Source organism: Punica granatum, chromosome 3 (assembly GCF_007655135.1).
Source record: "Punica granatum isolate Tunisia-2019 chromosome 3, ASM765513v2, whole genome shotgun sequence".
NCBI classification, from domain to species: Eukaryota; Viridiplantae; Streptophyta; class Magnoliopsida; order Myrtales; family Lythraceae; genus Punica; species Punica granatum.
This window is the reverse complement of record NC_045129.1, coordinates 2,580,215-2,593,967: the sequence shown is the minus strand read 5'-3', so window position 1 is coordinate 2,593,967 and position 13,753 is coordinate 2,580,215. Positions and strand designations below refer to the sequence as shown.

The following is a 13,753-nucleotide window of genomic DNA, read 5'->3' as shown; positions in this document are numbered from 1 at the left end:
AGAAAATGTGAAGAGACAGTTCTTTTTTTTTTTTGTGTATCAAGATAAAAATGAAGATTTCAGTACGCAATACCGATACGAAATATCAATATTCTAGGTCAAGTCAACACCTGAAAAGAACAATAGTACTTGTCCCTAATTGTCTCATATAACCTTTTGAATCTACAATAATGAGAACACATCGTCTTCTTTTAGCATATGAAGCTTTTTCGAGTGGGGGGAAATAAAAAAAAAAAAAAAAGAGTACGAAGCTTAGATCGAAGCGATGTTGTAGTAACACAAACATAATGATATGATTTGCGGAATAGACTACTGATTGGGTAAGGATATATGTGCACGGGACTTTGTTTATTTACATATACTCAGCCTAAAGTAAAGCATGAAAAGACATCATATATGAACCTTAGTCAATATGCTGGATTTGCGAGAAACCTACACGCAAGGGAGAAATAGCTTGACGGGGCTATTGGGATTGCGACCTCAGCTTTGTTCATCAACTTTAAAACTTGACGCGCCCTACCATAACTTGATGAAATGACCGACTATTGGAACCCGGCTTAACCGAAGTTGTAATATATCTAAACCCGACACTATCTCATGCAGGTCGGGTAAAATAAAATCCGGTCTAGACCGATCGAGTCAGGCGGGGTTTCCCTTATTTCTCTTGTTTTTCTCGTACGACGACTTGCACTCCTATCACTCTATTGTCACAAATGACGCAATTATGACGTTGGAAATAGCAAACATCAAGAGATTTTGCATTTTAGGACGAGCCAAATATATAAAAACATAAAATAAATAAATAAATACTGAACAAAGGAAAAGGAAGTGAATGATTACAAGGATGGGCCCGAGGTTGATCCTGAGGCTCCTAAATACAGTGGTGATGGCGAAAGTTGTCAAGGTCGGTGTCCAAAGAAACGGTCTCTCAAGAAATTATTATCCATTTCCTAAATGAAAAAAATATAAAAAGGGAACATTCTTGAATCCAATAGTTAAATATTCAATTGGGGACGTCCGAAATGTTATTCTCTTTATACGAAATATTATTTTTTATTTGTCAAGAATAAAAATATTTCGTACTAAACATCAATCAACTGATTCGTACATGCAGTCGAGTGATTATTTTGTACGAAACGTCATTCTCTAAATATGAAAACATTTCGTACGGGACGCAGCGACCGAATATTCAACCGCTTGATCCAAGAATTTCCCATATAAAAAGATAAAAAGTAGTCGTATAATTTTTTTTCCTCAATGACACCACGAGACACGCTTCGACAATTGATCGGTTAGTCCTTTTGGACGTCTTCTTTACTCTATATGTGAAGTGATTCTAGTGAAAAAATTTCGAATTCCCAGACTCAATTAAAGTCTGTCAACGCAGATATTGACATTAATGGTAGACGTGGAAAAATGAGAAAAATAGATACAACAAAGTTGAACTAATTCATTTATCAAAAAAAGAAGAAGTTAGACGGGTGGTATAAAGAGCATGCCCTTTTTTTTTTTCCTAGAAGGATTCAAGTTCAAGTATGAAATCTTACAAGAAAATATTTCTTATCGGACGGCCGGCACAGTTTGTGTGGACGAATTAACCTATCTCGTGAATTTGTAAGGTGTTACCAAGCAAAAATCGGACATTTCTCTTCATTAGAAAGAAAATGAGGAAAATAAGAAAATTAGAGTGGGGGAAAAAAGTTAAAGTGGAAAAGAATGGGAAAAGGGGAGGAGACAGGGGAATGTGTAGTGGACCACTTTGAGGGCCCACACTCGATAAAGTCCAAAAAAGTCCGAGTCGTTTTCGTTCTCAGGGTGGGACGGCCCAAAAGGAAGAGGCCAATGCGCTGTACCTCCGTCGGCTCCCGACGGTCCATATGGGCCCGCTTTGCCCTTTTCTATTTGACCTGCTTTAAACGGCCGGGTCAAAACTCTCCCCCTCCCTCTCTCCTTATGAGTTATGACTATGATGGGCAATTTTTTTAAATTGCAATCCCTGCATGCGGGCTGCTTTGAGATAATGTATACTTCTATTTTTATTGCTAAAATAATTAGTGGCTGCAATTATTTTAAATTTTTGTGAGAAATGAGAATTATTCTTCGAATTGTGAACGATACCTTATAAGTTTGTGGATTCAAATAAGTCAGTTATGCCTTGAGGTAATGGACTGCAGACGCTGAATCTTGTGATTGTAATTAGAAATATGGATCTATTTACTTACTTGGCAGGGATGGACCGAGGGGGCTGTGGACGGCAATTACCCTCATAAACTTTTGACTTTATAAGGAAATTTACATATTATGATTCGAGATTTGATGAAAATCCTTATATTCGCTCCCTAATTACAAAGCATTACTATTTTATACATCTCTTCAAAGAGCTCGCCCCCCTTGGTCCAAATCCTGTTTTCGTCCATGTTCCTTAGGATTTACAAGACTGCAATTTGAAGTAAAAATGTAATAGAATTTACAAATCAATATTCCAATGGCTATTCTCTATTTATGCAGCTTATTGCTTTCATTTTAATTTACAAAAGAAATATAATGTACTTTTGAATGACTGAGTATCTTGTTGAAACACTTGATGAGATCAGTAGATTTTTTTCTAAAGGTTTATTATATTAGATTGATTTTCATTGGTTGACAATTGGAGATTATGGAAGGACAAGAAAAAAAATAGGGAATGTGTTTGTTAGAGTGTTAAATATGATGATGAGATGGAGAATTTTTCTTCTGTCCTTATAAGGAGAATCTTCGCCGCAATCATGTGGTGGAATAAAATACATGCAAATTATTGACTCTCTCGTTGATAATTGAATGACTAATGATCGATGTCCCTCAAGTAATTTAATTAATGGCCAAAGTTGATCATCACCGTTCAAAATGTTTCACACAGCGCCACGACTCCAAGTTGACATGCTAGTTGATTTTTTCCAGAAGAGACTAATCGTTGACACGTTCAGATTTTTTTTTTTATTTATCTCTTTAATCTCCACAATGGAAAAACCACCTTAAAAGACCCGACCGTGCAATTGGTGAGCCTACAAATGAACCCCCGGTGGATGGAAAAGAAACTATCCAATTTCTACATATATATTACTACCCCGGACACTGAAATGAACCCTGGACCTGAGAAAAAGATATGATTTGGTAATATATATATACACACACATATATGTATGTATAGGTCATCTGATGTATATCTGCGCTGGGGGGATGTCTCGTTGCCCTGTTGGTGTTCGTCTTCTTGCGGTTTGGACTCAGGAGTTATTGGACCCTCCGGCTCGGCCTTGAGTGCTTTGTTTCTGGGGCTGGGGCTCTCAGTCACGTGAGCTTTTTGTCCCGAGCCCCGAAAGCACGAGGACCCGTACAACACTTATTGACCGGCACAGCGATCGGGTATATATGGTGTCTACACCTCGATAACCATTGCCCCAAAGCAAAAGGATTGTATCTACAGTAGTTTCTCAAGAAACGGACATGTATTAGGCTCCACCACGACATTGATCCCTGTGGTTTCATTTCACGGAATTTCTGAAACTATAGCCTTGATCTTGGGAGCACAGAAATGCAGAGAATGAGAGCAAAAATGCTAGAATTATGATCCTTTGAGCATTCGGGATCTATCTGGTGTCATCTGATATACCGAGGATGATACTCGGCCGAGCATGTCTACTAGATCGACAATCAATATTACTGCATTAGATGTCCCACATTTGATATTATTATTAGTTTTTATCGTATTATTGTTATTATTATTATTTTTTGCTTTGAATAATTTCCAGCTTATTATTAGCAGCATTGCTTCTAAGTGGAGAACGAGTCGAGAATTTAAGATACCGGAAAAATACTAGAGTAACTCGGTGAAAGTGAGGAACCCGAGATGAACTGAGACGAGTAATCAACAATGGAACAAGAAAACACATCCTTTGATGCCATGGGTTAATATAAATATTATTCCACCCATAGAAACGACATAACAAGTTTCAAGAAAATGCCCATAACCACACATGAAATTTGCTTAATTTTTGTAGTACAGCTACTTAATAATAAAATACGTTTAAAACTAGATTATATTCCACGCCTTCGATATATTAAACATGACCAATTATGCGATTCGTTTGTTTTTTTAAGGTAAAAAGACAAAAATATGGAATGAAGTTCAAGGTAACACACATCATGCTTTAATTGTCATCACATGGGAATAAAATCTTAGTTGATGATGAAGAATACTCGAATTTTTATTGGCAGATACTATGAAAATTCATGTGTCCACAAGAGATTGGTCCAATAATTGTGTACATAAACAATTTCATTAATTAGTTGAAAAATAAAAATATTTCCACAGATAATTAATTACTTGGGCGCACGAAAAATATAATATACATATGTTCCAACCGACAAAGAATGAAAGACACGTGTCATGCGTGCTATGCAAACTTTATTTCTATGTTTTCGAACGCGAATCCTTCACTGGAGTGTACATTGTCTTTGCAAAAGTGAAAAATAAAATAAAAGTAAGAATCACATCAAAAGTCATGCGCTACATAAAGCATATATAAGTCCCCAAACCTAGCTAGAGGGGCCTCAAATGTACAACTCCAAAAATCTCATATTAATTAATTAATTAAATAGAAGAAAATAAACCAATTTAAATTTACAATTGGTATATATATGTACAAATTCTTGTTGAAACTCAAAGTGCTCTCAGTCTACTATTGGCTGAGACTAATTCATTTTTTTTTTAACTTGTCTTACATACCCATACAATACTTCCAATGAATTTCGACTCCATACACTATAAGTAGATATAAAATCGATGGTAAAACTGAACTCAAACGGGCAATTTTTCTCAATATAAGAATATATATATAAATTTCTAATCAATTAGTTCCCTTACAGATACTAATAATTGCTTTAATTATACTTATTTATTTATCTATCTATTTAGTAATTTGTACCAAAACATTTCTATGGGAGTTGAGGAGAGAATATAAGGGAAGGAAGGTGAAGACAAGAGAGAAATGTTGGCTGCAATTTTTGTTCCTTAGCAGCACAAGAAAGACGAAAACATTAAAATATCGGAGGGCGGAATTATTTCATAAATTAGAAAAGATGGCTGTCTGCTAGAAAAGACATGTTGCCATCGGACAAAGATTTTGGCAGTTTGGACAAATCAATTAGGCAGCCCAAATATTATTCCGATTCTTTAATAATTTGGTCAGGTGAAACCGAAAATAATAGGAAAATAGACATATAAGTCATCATATTGTGAGATTCATTCGCGTTTAACTTTTCTAAGGGGATCACAAAATCCCAAATTTATTAATATTTTTCATCTAAAAAGTATATATTTATCATAACTTAATAGATTTTCACACGTAATTATTTGGAAATTATGAAGAAATATAGTGTAAATATTATAGAGCCCATTCTTGATATGATATATGTATTATGTTTTATATTATATGTCAGTCCAAAAGGAACCAGCTCGGGATTTAAGGGAGTATTTGTCTTGGTGCTGTCTTAAAATGCGGTTAATTATATATAGGGAATGTAAGCTGACAGAGAATATATGCAACCCTAGAAGCTAATTGCACAAGAATAATGTTTTCTGTTAGAATTTCCCTGTCACATTTTTCCCTGATGAGTTTGTCATATATATATATATATATATATATATATACAATATATATATTCTTAATTACTTTATAGTATACTTTTTCTGTACTGTGTTGTCTAATATGATATTTCACTTTATTGCATGCATGTTTTATCATGGGATTTCAGTAAGACATATGTTACGGATATTCTCCTCGTAATTTAATTTGATAGACGAATTACATATATTATATCAGAAATTCAAAAGGACAAGCTAATTTCCCACCATAAGCTAGCTAGACACTTGATTACTCGCCAAAGATGCCAGTTTCATATGTTATGGATGCTCTCCTTGTAATTAAGGACGTTATTGTCATGTCTATTATATTTACTAGAAAGCTAACAAAGGATTGCTCATGTTATGCCTCAACTACAGATACATATATTCCCTAGCCAGTTGGTGTCTTAGAAGTTGTTGCATTCATTTATTTTTTGCAGATTAGGGGAAACTCCAAAATTATATTCCACAGGCCTTGCGATTCGTATTCGCAATGAGGAAAAAGAGCAGAAATAGAAAATTAATTAGTGGCATTACATTGTCTCTAAATATGCAGTGTGTGTGCATTTTTTTTTTGTGAATTCGGGGCGGCAGTCCTAATGTTTAAAATAAATAAATAAATAACTTGACATTACAAAAGCCAGACATGGAGGCCCCTATAATATGCCCGAAAAGTTAAAAATTGAGGCCAGTCGGACTCAAAAAATTAAATATGCAATGTGTTTCGGTTTAATTAGAAATCTTATGATATAAGTATATGAAAAGATCGTAATGGTCTTAACACGAACATACTCATAACAAGCATATTGCATGCTTGAAAGCTTCTTGATGTACAAGTCGAGCTCCAACTAGGGGTGTAAACGAGACGAATCAACTCGTGAGTTACTCGAGATCGACTTGGTTATAACTCGAACTCAATTTAGCCTTGTCGAGCTTGAGCACTGCTCGAGTCAAGCTTTTTTACCAGGCAAGCCGAGTCGAGCTTGGTAGTACTCGGCTTGTTCAGCTCGCGAGCCTAACCGAGTTCCTACATAAAATTACTTATATCTCTTTTTATTACTGGACTTACGCCTAAGCCCATAATTCACATATTAGGGGGGGATTTCTTATTCTTTTCTTAAGCCATACTCTTAAAATAATATAGATTTTTTTTGGCAAATAAAATAATATAGAAATTGAGATTTGAAAATAAAATAATAAATAATATACAAACGATCTCTCTCTCTCTCTCTTGTTCAGTGAGTTCGGGACACTAAGCTACCATTGAGCCGAGCTTAACCGAGCTGATCTTGGTTTTAATTCCATAGCATCAAGCGAGCTCTAACGAGGCGAGCTCGAGTATTACTCGAGCTCGAGCTTCCATATTGACGCTCGACTGAGCTAGATCATTTTTTTAAAAGGGTTTTTACTTAAAATGGCTCATGGTTTGTCCGTTTTGTCAAATCTATTCTATATTTTTTTTGTCAAATCTATCCCATGGTTTACTTTTTGCATCAAATCTATCACGGCGTTATCTTTTCCGTCAATACCTAACGGCCGTGCTGACGTGGCACGTGGAGAGATAGTGGGCCACACTTGCCACGTAGGCACCACGTCAGCACGGCCGTTAAGTGTTGACGGAAAAGATAACGCCGAGATAGATTTGATGCAAAAAGTAAATCATGTGATAGATTTGACAAAAAAAAGCATATGATAGATTTGACAAAACGTGCAAACCATGAGCCATTTTAGGTAAATACCCATTTTTTTAATGAGTCAAGTCGAGTTTGCCTATACTTGAGCTCGACTCGGCTCGTTTACACCTCTAGTTCCAACTTCCAACAATTGATGGATACATGAGGTAAGATCTATCAATTTTAAACCTATCTTCTATGTTTAAATAAATTAGAAGTATTACCAACGTGGGTTGGTTCAAACGATTCGGCATTTATTTTTCTTAAGTAAGGTCTCGGGTTCGAGTCATTGTGAATGCAAAAAATCTATATTGGAAGAGTTTTACTCTTTAGTGGGTCGACGCAACTCGATTGGATTAGTCGGTGTCAAATTGGGCGTCCGGACACCAGAGTTCACACCAAAAAAAGAAATTAAAAGCATTATACTTGAAATGTCACAACATATACGGTTCTGTTATTCCATGCACCCATTGGTGTTGAATTTTCTTTTACCCATTATACTTGCACATTTCCTTAATAATTAATAAAATATCAATAGGGTCAGGTGATTTGATGTCGACTGAAGTCTTAAGTAAGTGAGGTCTCAAGTTTGAATTTTATAAAAGAAGAAAATTCACGATTAAAATTTTTTTACTTTTAAATGGACCGACCCAATTCAAATATGAATTATTATATTTGAGGCCACGATGGGAAAAAAAAATAAAATGACAGTAACCCCTCCTTTTCTGCCCAATGAAGAGATAAAGCAAAAGGAGGGGGAAAAAAAGAAAGGGAAAAGAGCAAGAGAGAAAAGAAAACCATTTTTTTTTAATAAAAAGATTGGGCAGAGAGAAAAAGATAGACCGAGAGAGGAAATAAAGACAAAGAGAGGTGTGCTAAAAACTCCATGATTTAAATCTCTTTGAGCCTTGACCTCCTCCTCCTTATTCTTCTTCCCTTTGTTTGTCTATTGAGAGTAAAAACAGACACTCTCATTTTCCTTAAAGGCTTGTTTGGGGATCTTCAGCAAAAAGAGATCAGTGGAAAAGAATAGCAACAAGTGAAAACAGTTTAAAAAGAAAATCCTCGAGAGAGGAACAAGAAGAGAGACAGTTGGAGATTCGTTGGTCTTGTTGTTTTCTTCTCTTTGAGTTGGGATCAGATTTAATTAGTTATGAACAAAGGTGTGTTGCAGAGTTCTTCACCGGTGCAGCAGATGATAGCGGTGTCAGGAAACCCTAACTGTTGGTGGAACGTGAATGGGATTCGCTCGCCTCCACCGCTTCTAGTAGCGCCAGCTGCTGCTCCACCTACTTCGTTTGGCAGCACTGCTCCCTCAAACTTGTTCCCAGCTGCTTCTGCTGCATCCTGTTCCTCGTCCTCCTCCTCATCCTGGCAAGACATTAATAACTCGGAGCTTCCAGTGTCATGGAGCCAACTCCTCTTGTAAACATCTCTCTCTTTACCTACACGCGTGTAATCACTTGTTAAATCGGATTTATGCGCATACAATGACGAGATGACTATAGTACGGTTTTCACGATTAAGTTGAAGTTTTTCTCTTGGCTGGTTTTAGTTGGAATTTATTTTATTTTGATGTAATATGAAAAAGCCTGATTATGTGAACTTGATTTCCAAATTACATACTATTGTGTAACAGATTGACGATGATAGATCAATGTAAATTAACTTACACATGCAGGGGAGGAGGATTGGTTGGTGAAGATCATAAAAGTGGCAATAATATGAGCCATTTTCAAGATCAGCAGTCTCGAAATGGTTCATCTGCTATCGATCATGTCAAGCAAGAGAATTCAGCGAGTAGCTACAATAGCATATATGGACATGCAAATACTCATCAGCAAGATTTTTCACTTGCCTCTGCCGCAAAGCCATCCGCCTGGTCTCCCATGGCTCCTGTATCTTCATTTGCCAATTCCTGTACCACGAGCATCGAAACAAACAACGTCCTAGATTACTCCAAGAACGACCGGAGTGCACGGAATCCAGCAAAAGATCGAGTTTATGAGGTAACTTTTTCTTAGTTTTCACTTATGAGTAAAATCAACTTTCAAAAGATACTAATTACAAATGGAAATAGAAAAGACACAATCATATCGATTCATGACCAAAAGAACCGCTCCCTGGCTAAATAGTACATAAAGAAGTCCGTAGCTACAGTAGATTGAATCCGCCTAAAAGTTATCCACATTACACAACAACTTAAGATTGGTTTCACGAAAATATGCGTATGTATGAATGTATATGCAGCTTTTTTTGGACGAAGGCTTGTGAAAGTTCAGGATTTATTGGAGATTATTTAGTGATTCCCGTGTGCAACTAATCAAGGACTCTCATAATATAATTCTCTTTGGCTTGTTTTCCTCTTAAAGTGCAACAGCATTGCTAATGGTGGGGCACAGAAGAAAGCTAGGGTTCAGCCTTCTTCAGCCCAATCTACTTTCAAAGTAATCTCTCTCTCCATCTCTCTCTTCTCCCCTCCCTCTTGATGTCCATGTGTGCATATAGAACTAGACTGTTTAGACTGAATCAATCACAACCCTTGATGTTGTAGATTTTTGCTTATCTAGTTGGAGCTAGTCGTCACAGGTTGCGATTCGCTTAGTTTTCTTTGTTCTTGGTATACGGTCAAAAAGTAATCACATCTGTCTTTGTTTCCGCACAAGTGTGCATAATAACAACCACAAGCATTAGGGGCATGGTGACTACCTAGTTGTCTTTCTCTATTGTCTACATATTGGATTACTGTTATGCTCTTCAGCGTTACATCATGTTTTATCATTAAATAGAAGGAAACATTATCTTTTTAATGAAAAAATAGAAGCAAACATTAATTTCAGTAAAGTTCTACTAAATGACATATTCTTTCTTTTTTCTTTTTTTTCTAAATTATATTGCAGGTAAGGAAGGAGAAATTAGGTGATAGGATCACAGCTTTGCATCAAATAGTTTCTCCGTTTGGAAAGGTAATATCACCAGCCTTGCGTCAAACTTGTTTCTCCATTTGTAAGTTAAAATGCATGTAGAGAAGTTTTACAAGTGAATAATTTCCAATAATGGGCGGACCCGGCTCGACTAGTTTAGTCAAGACTCAATTGGGCTTTCGGATACCAGGGTTCATATCGGAAAAAAATAATTAACAATGTTACCAATTAGCCACCAAAAAAAATGTCACTGGTTATTAAATTATTTACTGTTTTTTTGCCATGAAAAAGAATGGAATTAAGATAATCTATCGAGTAATTCAAATGTACAAAACTTAGCTCTTTCGAGAGTCAAGTATTGAAACCTTTTCACCGTCCATAAATATATCTTGCCCATTTAAATTCTTTTTAAAAAGATCGAGAAATATAAATATAAATTATTCTATTTCAAGTCATTATAACAAAATTAACTTTTGAAGGGACATTGTAGAGGTAAACAAAAGTTCTACATCTGAAACCAGTTTCAAAGGAGAAAAAAAGAACGACATTTACAGGCTGACTTTTGCCACCATGGACCTTTATCGATCGGGGCATTCCTGGCACATGTATAGGACTAATTGCACCTAATTCCAACAGAGGCAAAAAAAAAATGACATAAAAATAAGGCTAAATAAGAGAATATTTTGCGCCTCTAATTGTTGTTTATGTTGTAATGAGGGAAAAAAAAAACATTCGCTGATTTTTACAGTCATTATATATATATATATATATAATGAAAATATATTTAAGGAAATGCCACTGATCTTTAAGCTTCCGCGAATAAGAGAATATGGAATGATTGGATTGGACCTACCCGCCAGTAAAAAGACAAATGTTATTCTTTTCATCAGGTAAAAAAGCTTTTTAATTATTCACAGACAGACATCTTTTCTTTTCTTTCTATTTCTTTCTGCATATTTATCTTTTATTTCCTATTTTTGCAGGAAATGTCCACTTGTTTTAAATATTAGATCATAAATAATTCAATTTAAATAAAAGGAGAAAAGAGATGACTTTTGGAGGGTTGTGGTGTGGTGTTTTTGCAGACTGACACAGCTTCTGTCTTGTTAGAGGCTATTGGCTACATCAGATTCCTTCATGGTCAAATTGAGGTGAAAATTTTGCTTTATTTTTCCCATCCTCAACCCTTTTGGAAACTTTTTAAATTGTCCCATAATGTTTCCTATCCTTCTCTAAGTTGCCACTCAATCAACTTGCTATTTAGTTTTGTATTCCAATCGTGGTGGTCGTCAGACCCTTCCACACAAAACTGCAAATTTTGAACTAAAACCTATCATACGGTTTAGAATTAAGCATCATTTTGCTAATTATTCTTGGAAATTTCCCCCAAAAATGGTGAATTTTCTTGTAGGGTCAATATGAATCTCTATGCAGGAATATTTCAATAAGATTTCTCATATGATCCGTCATTAATGTACCCCTTGGTTTTATACCACGAACATCATTGTCAGAATTCGACAAATTTGTAATATTTGGTTACGCTATTGAAATGGGCAGGCCTTGAGCTTACCGTACTTGGGCAAGGATTCTGGAAACCTCAGGCACCCTGTGAGGAATTTAATCTCTCCTTATGCATGCTGTATTTCTTTAATTGCTATTGTTTTCATATTATCGGACCAAATAATAATAATAATTGGAACAAAGAATACAGAAAAACAGACCCTATGGCAATGCTAATTCCCGCTATATATAGTTTTACTTCACATATACATTTTAGTTTGAGAATCGCGATATATAATGATCATATAGAGACTCATTTTTCTTCTTAGCTATAGAGAATAATATGATATATAGATAGATAATTAGATGATATATTGGTCATGAACTTCTATATAGATTCAATGTTTATAAGGCTATCCAAGAAAATGATAACTTAGATAATTACTAGTTCGATTATACTTGGGAGTAGTTACTACGAAATATCGATCGGCGATTAAATATTAAGTTTGCGATTGTTTTTCTTTTCATTTTTAAATTAGGGCCAGGGGGAACGGAACTACATATTCCCTGAAGACCCTGGTCAGGTAAAAATTTTCTTTTCCTATTATATATTTCATTATTATTATTTTGTCTTTTAGTTTATAATCTTTTTTCTTAAGACGGAATATATGCATGCTTCTCAATCCTTGATGATTGAAAATGGTGAATGATGCAAGGAATTGTTGTGGTTTGCATTATATATATAATACATTAAAAATGTGAATCTTTTTTTTTTATGTTGGTTTAATGTATTTTTCACCACAGAATTACGAGGAAGAGATCGAGCAAATGAAGGACCTGAGGAGCAAAGGGCTATGTCTGATCCCAATTTCATGCACTCTTGAAGTGGGGAATGAAAATAACATTGGAGCTGATTATTGGGCTGCAGCTTCCTTTGGAGGTGGAGTAAATCTCCATTATTAATTATTAACATATTATAAATAAATCGATAAAATTAAGTAGGATAATTTCCTACACCTCTCTTTTACTTTTTGGGTGGAAATCAATTAGTTAATTACTTCGCTATATATAGCAGTAATAGCTAGGGCTTCCTGAAAATCGATATAACATCATGAGCAGTCATTCTGCTCAGCATCAAACCCAAGGCTGATTGCTCATGATGCTATATATCATTTGTTCTTTTTGGGAGTTATTAATTACTTGATAATTATATGTAACCGGATTAATATATTATATGTAAGTTGCTTAATTCATCATACAATAAAATAATACTCTTGTTTGCCTTACTCTTAACCTAAACTAGACATGTGTCCTTTTTCTTTTTCATTCTAACCTTTTCTCTTCTTCTTTTTGACCCACAATTTTGATTGTCTTTCGTTTTTATCCCTTTGTTTGATTTCTTCTTATATCCTCCAAAAATAATTTCAAAATGAACATATTTTAACTATTTATACATTAATTAACTAAAACAGGTTACATATTAGAAAAGTGGAGTAAAGTGTCATTTTAATATTCACACGCATTTTTTTCTCAAAATAATATCACACGCAACGTTTGTCTCTATAAATTTATGGACAAATAATGATAAAGTGTGTGCTATTGGAGTAGTAGAGTATTTCTCTATTATAATATCTTTGATTCTAATCAATTCCTCAATCCTTTCGTCTATCTTTTTTGTTTAAGCAAAAAAATATTATTATTAAATCAATCATTCTCTCTCGTGTATATATATATGTATATATATATATTTAAAATAACGTTATAACTCATAACTAATAAATTTATAAAGTTGCAACTAATCAATCTTAGAAAATCAATATATATGATATAATAAAATGAGTTAATTAATTAAATTATTTCTAAAGTCAAGTATCCACATATATTTTAACTAATAGTGAACAAAATTTTGTTCATAGATTACATTTGGTACTTTATATGACAATATAGGTGTTTAGCAACAACATTATAGTATAGTAATGTAATCTAAGAAGTAACGA

At 34.7% G+C, this 13,753-nt stretch overlaps 1 protein-coding gene across 1 annotated transcript; it reads left to right on the top strand.

Moving 5' to 3' along the window:
- The first annotated feature begins 8,200 nt into the window (after nt 1-8,200).
- Nucleotides 8,201-13,042, top strand: LOC116198576 (transcription factor bHLH68-like). Its single transcript, XM_031528759.1, has 8 exons — nt 8,201-8,757; nt 9,014-9,341; nt 9,705-9,779; nt 10,233-10,298; nt 11,342-11,407; nt 11,814-11,864; nt 12,296-12,340; nt 12,561-13,042. Exons 1-8 carry the CDS (start codon nt 8,486-8,488, stop codon nt 12,717-12,719), a joined length of 1,062 nt encoding a protein of 353 aa, XP_031384619.1. The 5' UTR covers nt 8,201-8,485; the 3' UTR covers nt 12,720-13,042.
- Nucleotides 13,043-13,753: the final 711 nt, after the last annotated feature.

Bases quoted from the DNA above. Each gene is read 5' to 3' on its own strand.
- LOC116198576 (XM_031528759.1), top strand. From the start codon at position 8,486: ATGAACAAAGGTGTGTTGCAGAGTTCTTCACCGGTGCAGCAGATGATA. The intron at 9,780-10,232 runs GTAATCTCTCTC...ATTATATTGCAG, and splicing joins CAGCCCAATCTACTTTCAAA to GTAAGGAAGGAGAAATTAGG. The intron at 11,408-11,813 runs GTGAAAATTTTG...TGAAATGGGCAG, and splicing joins TCCTTCATGGTCAAATTGAG to GCCTTGAGCTTACCGTACTT.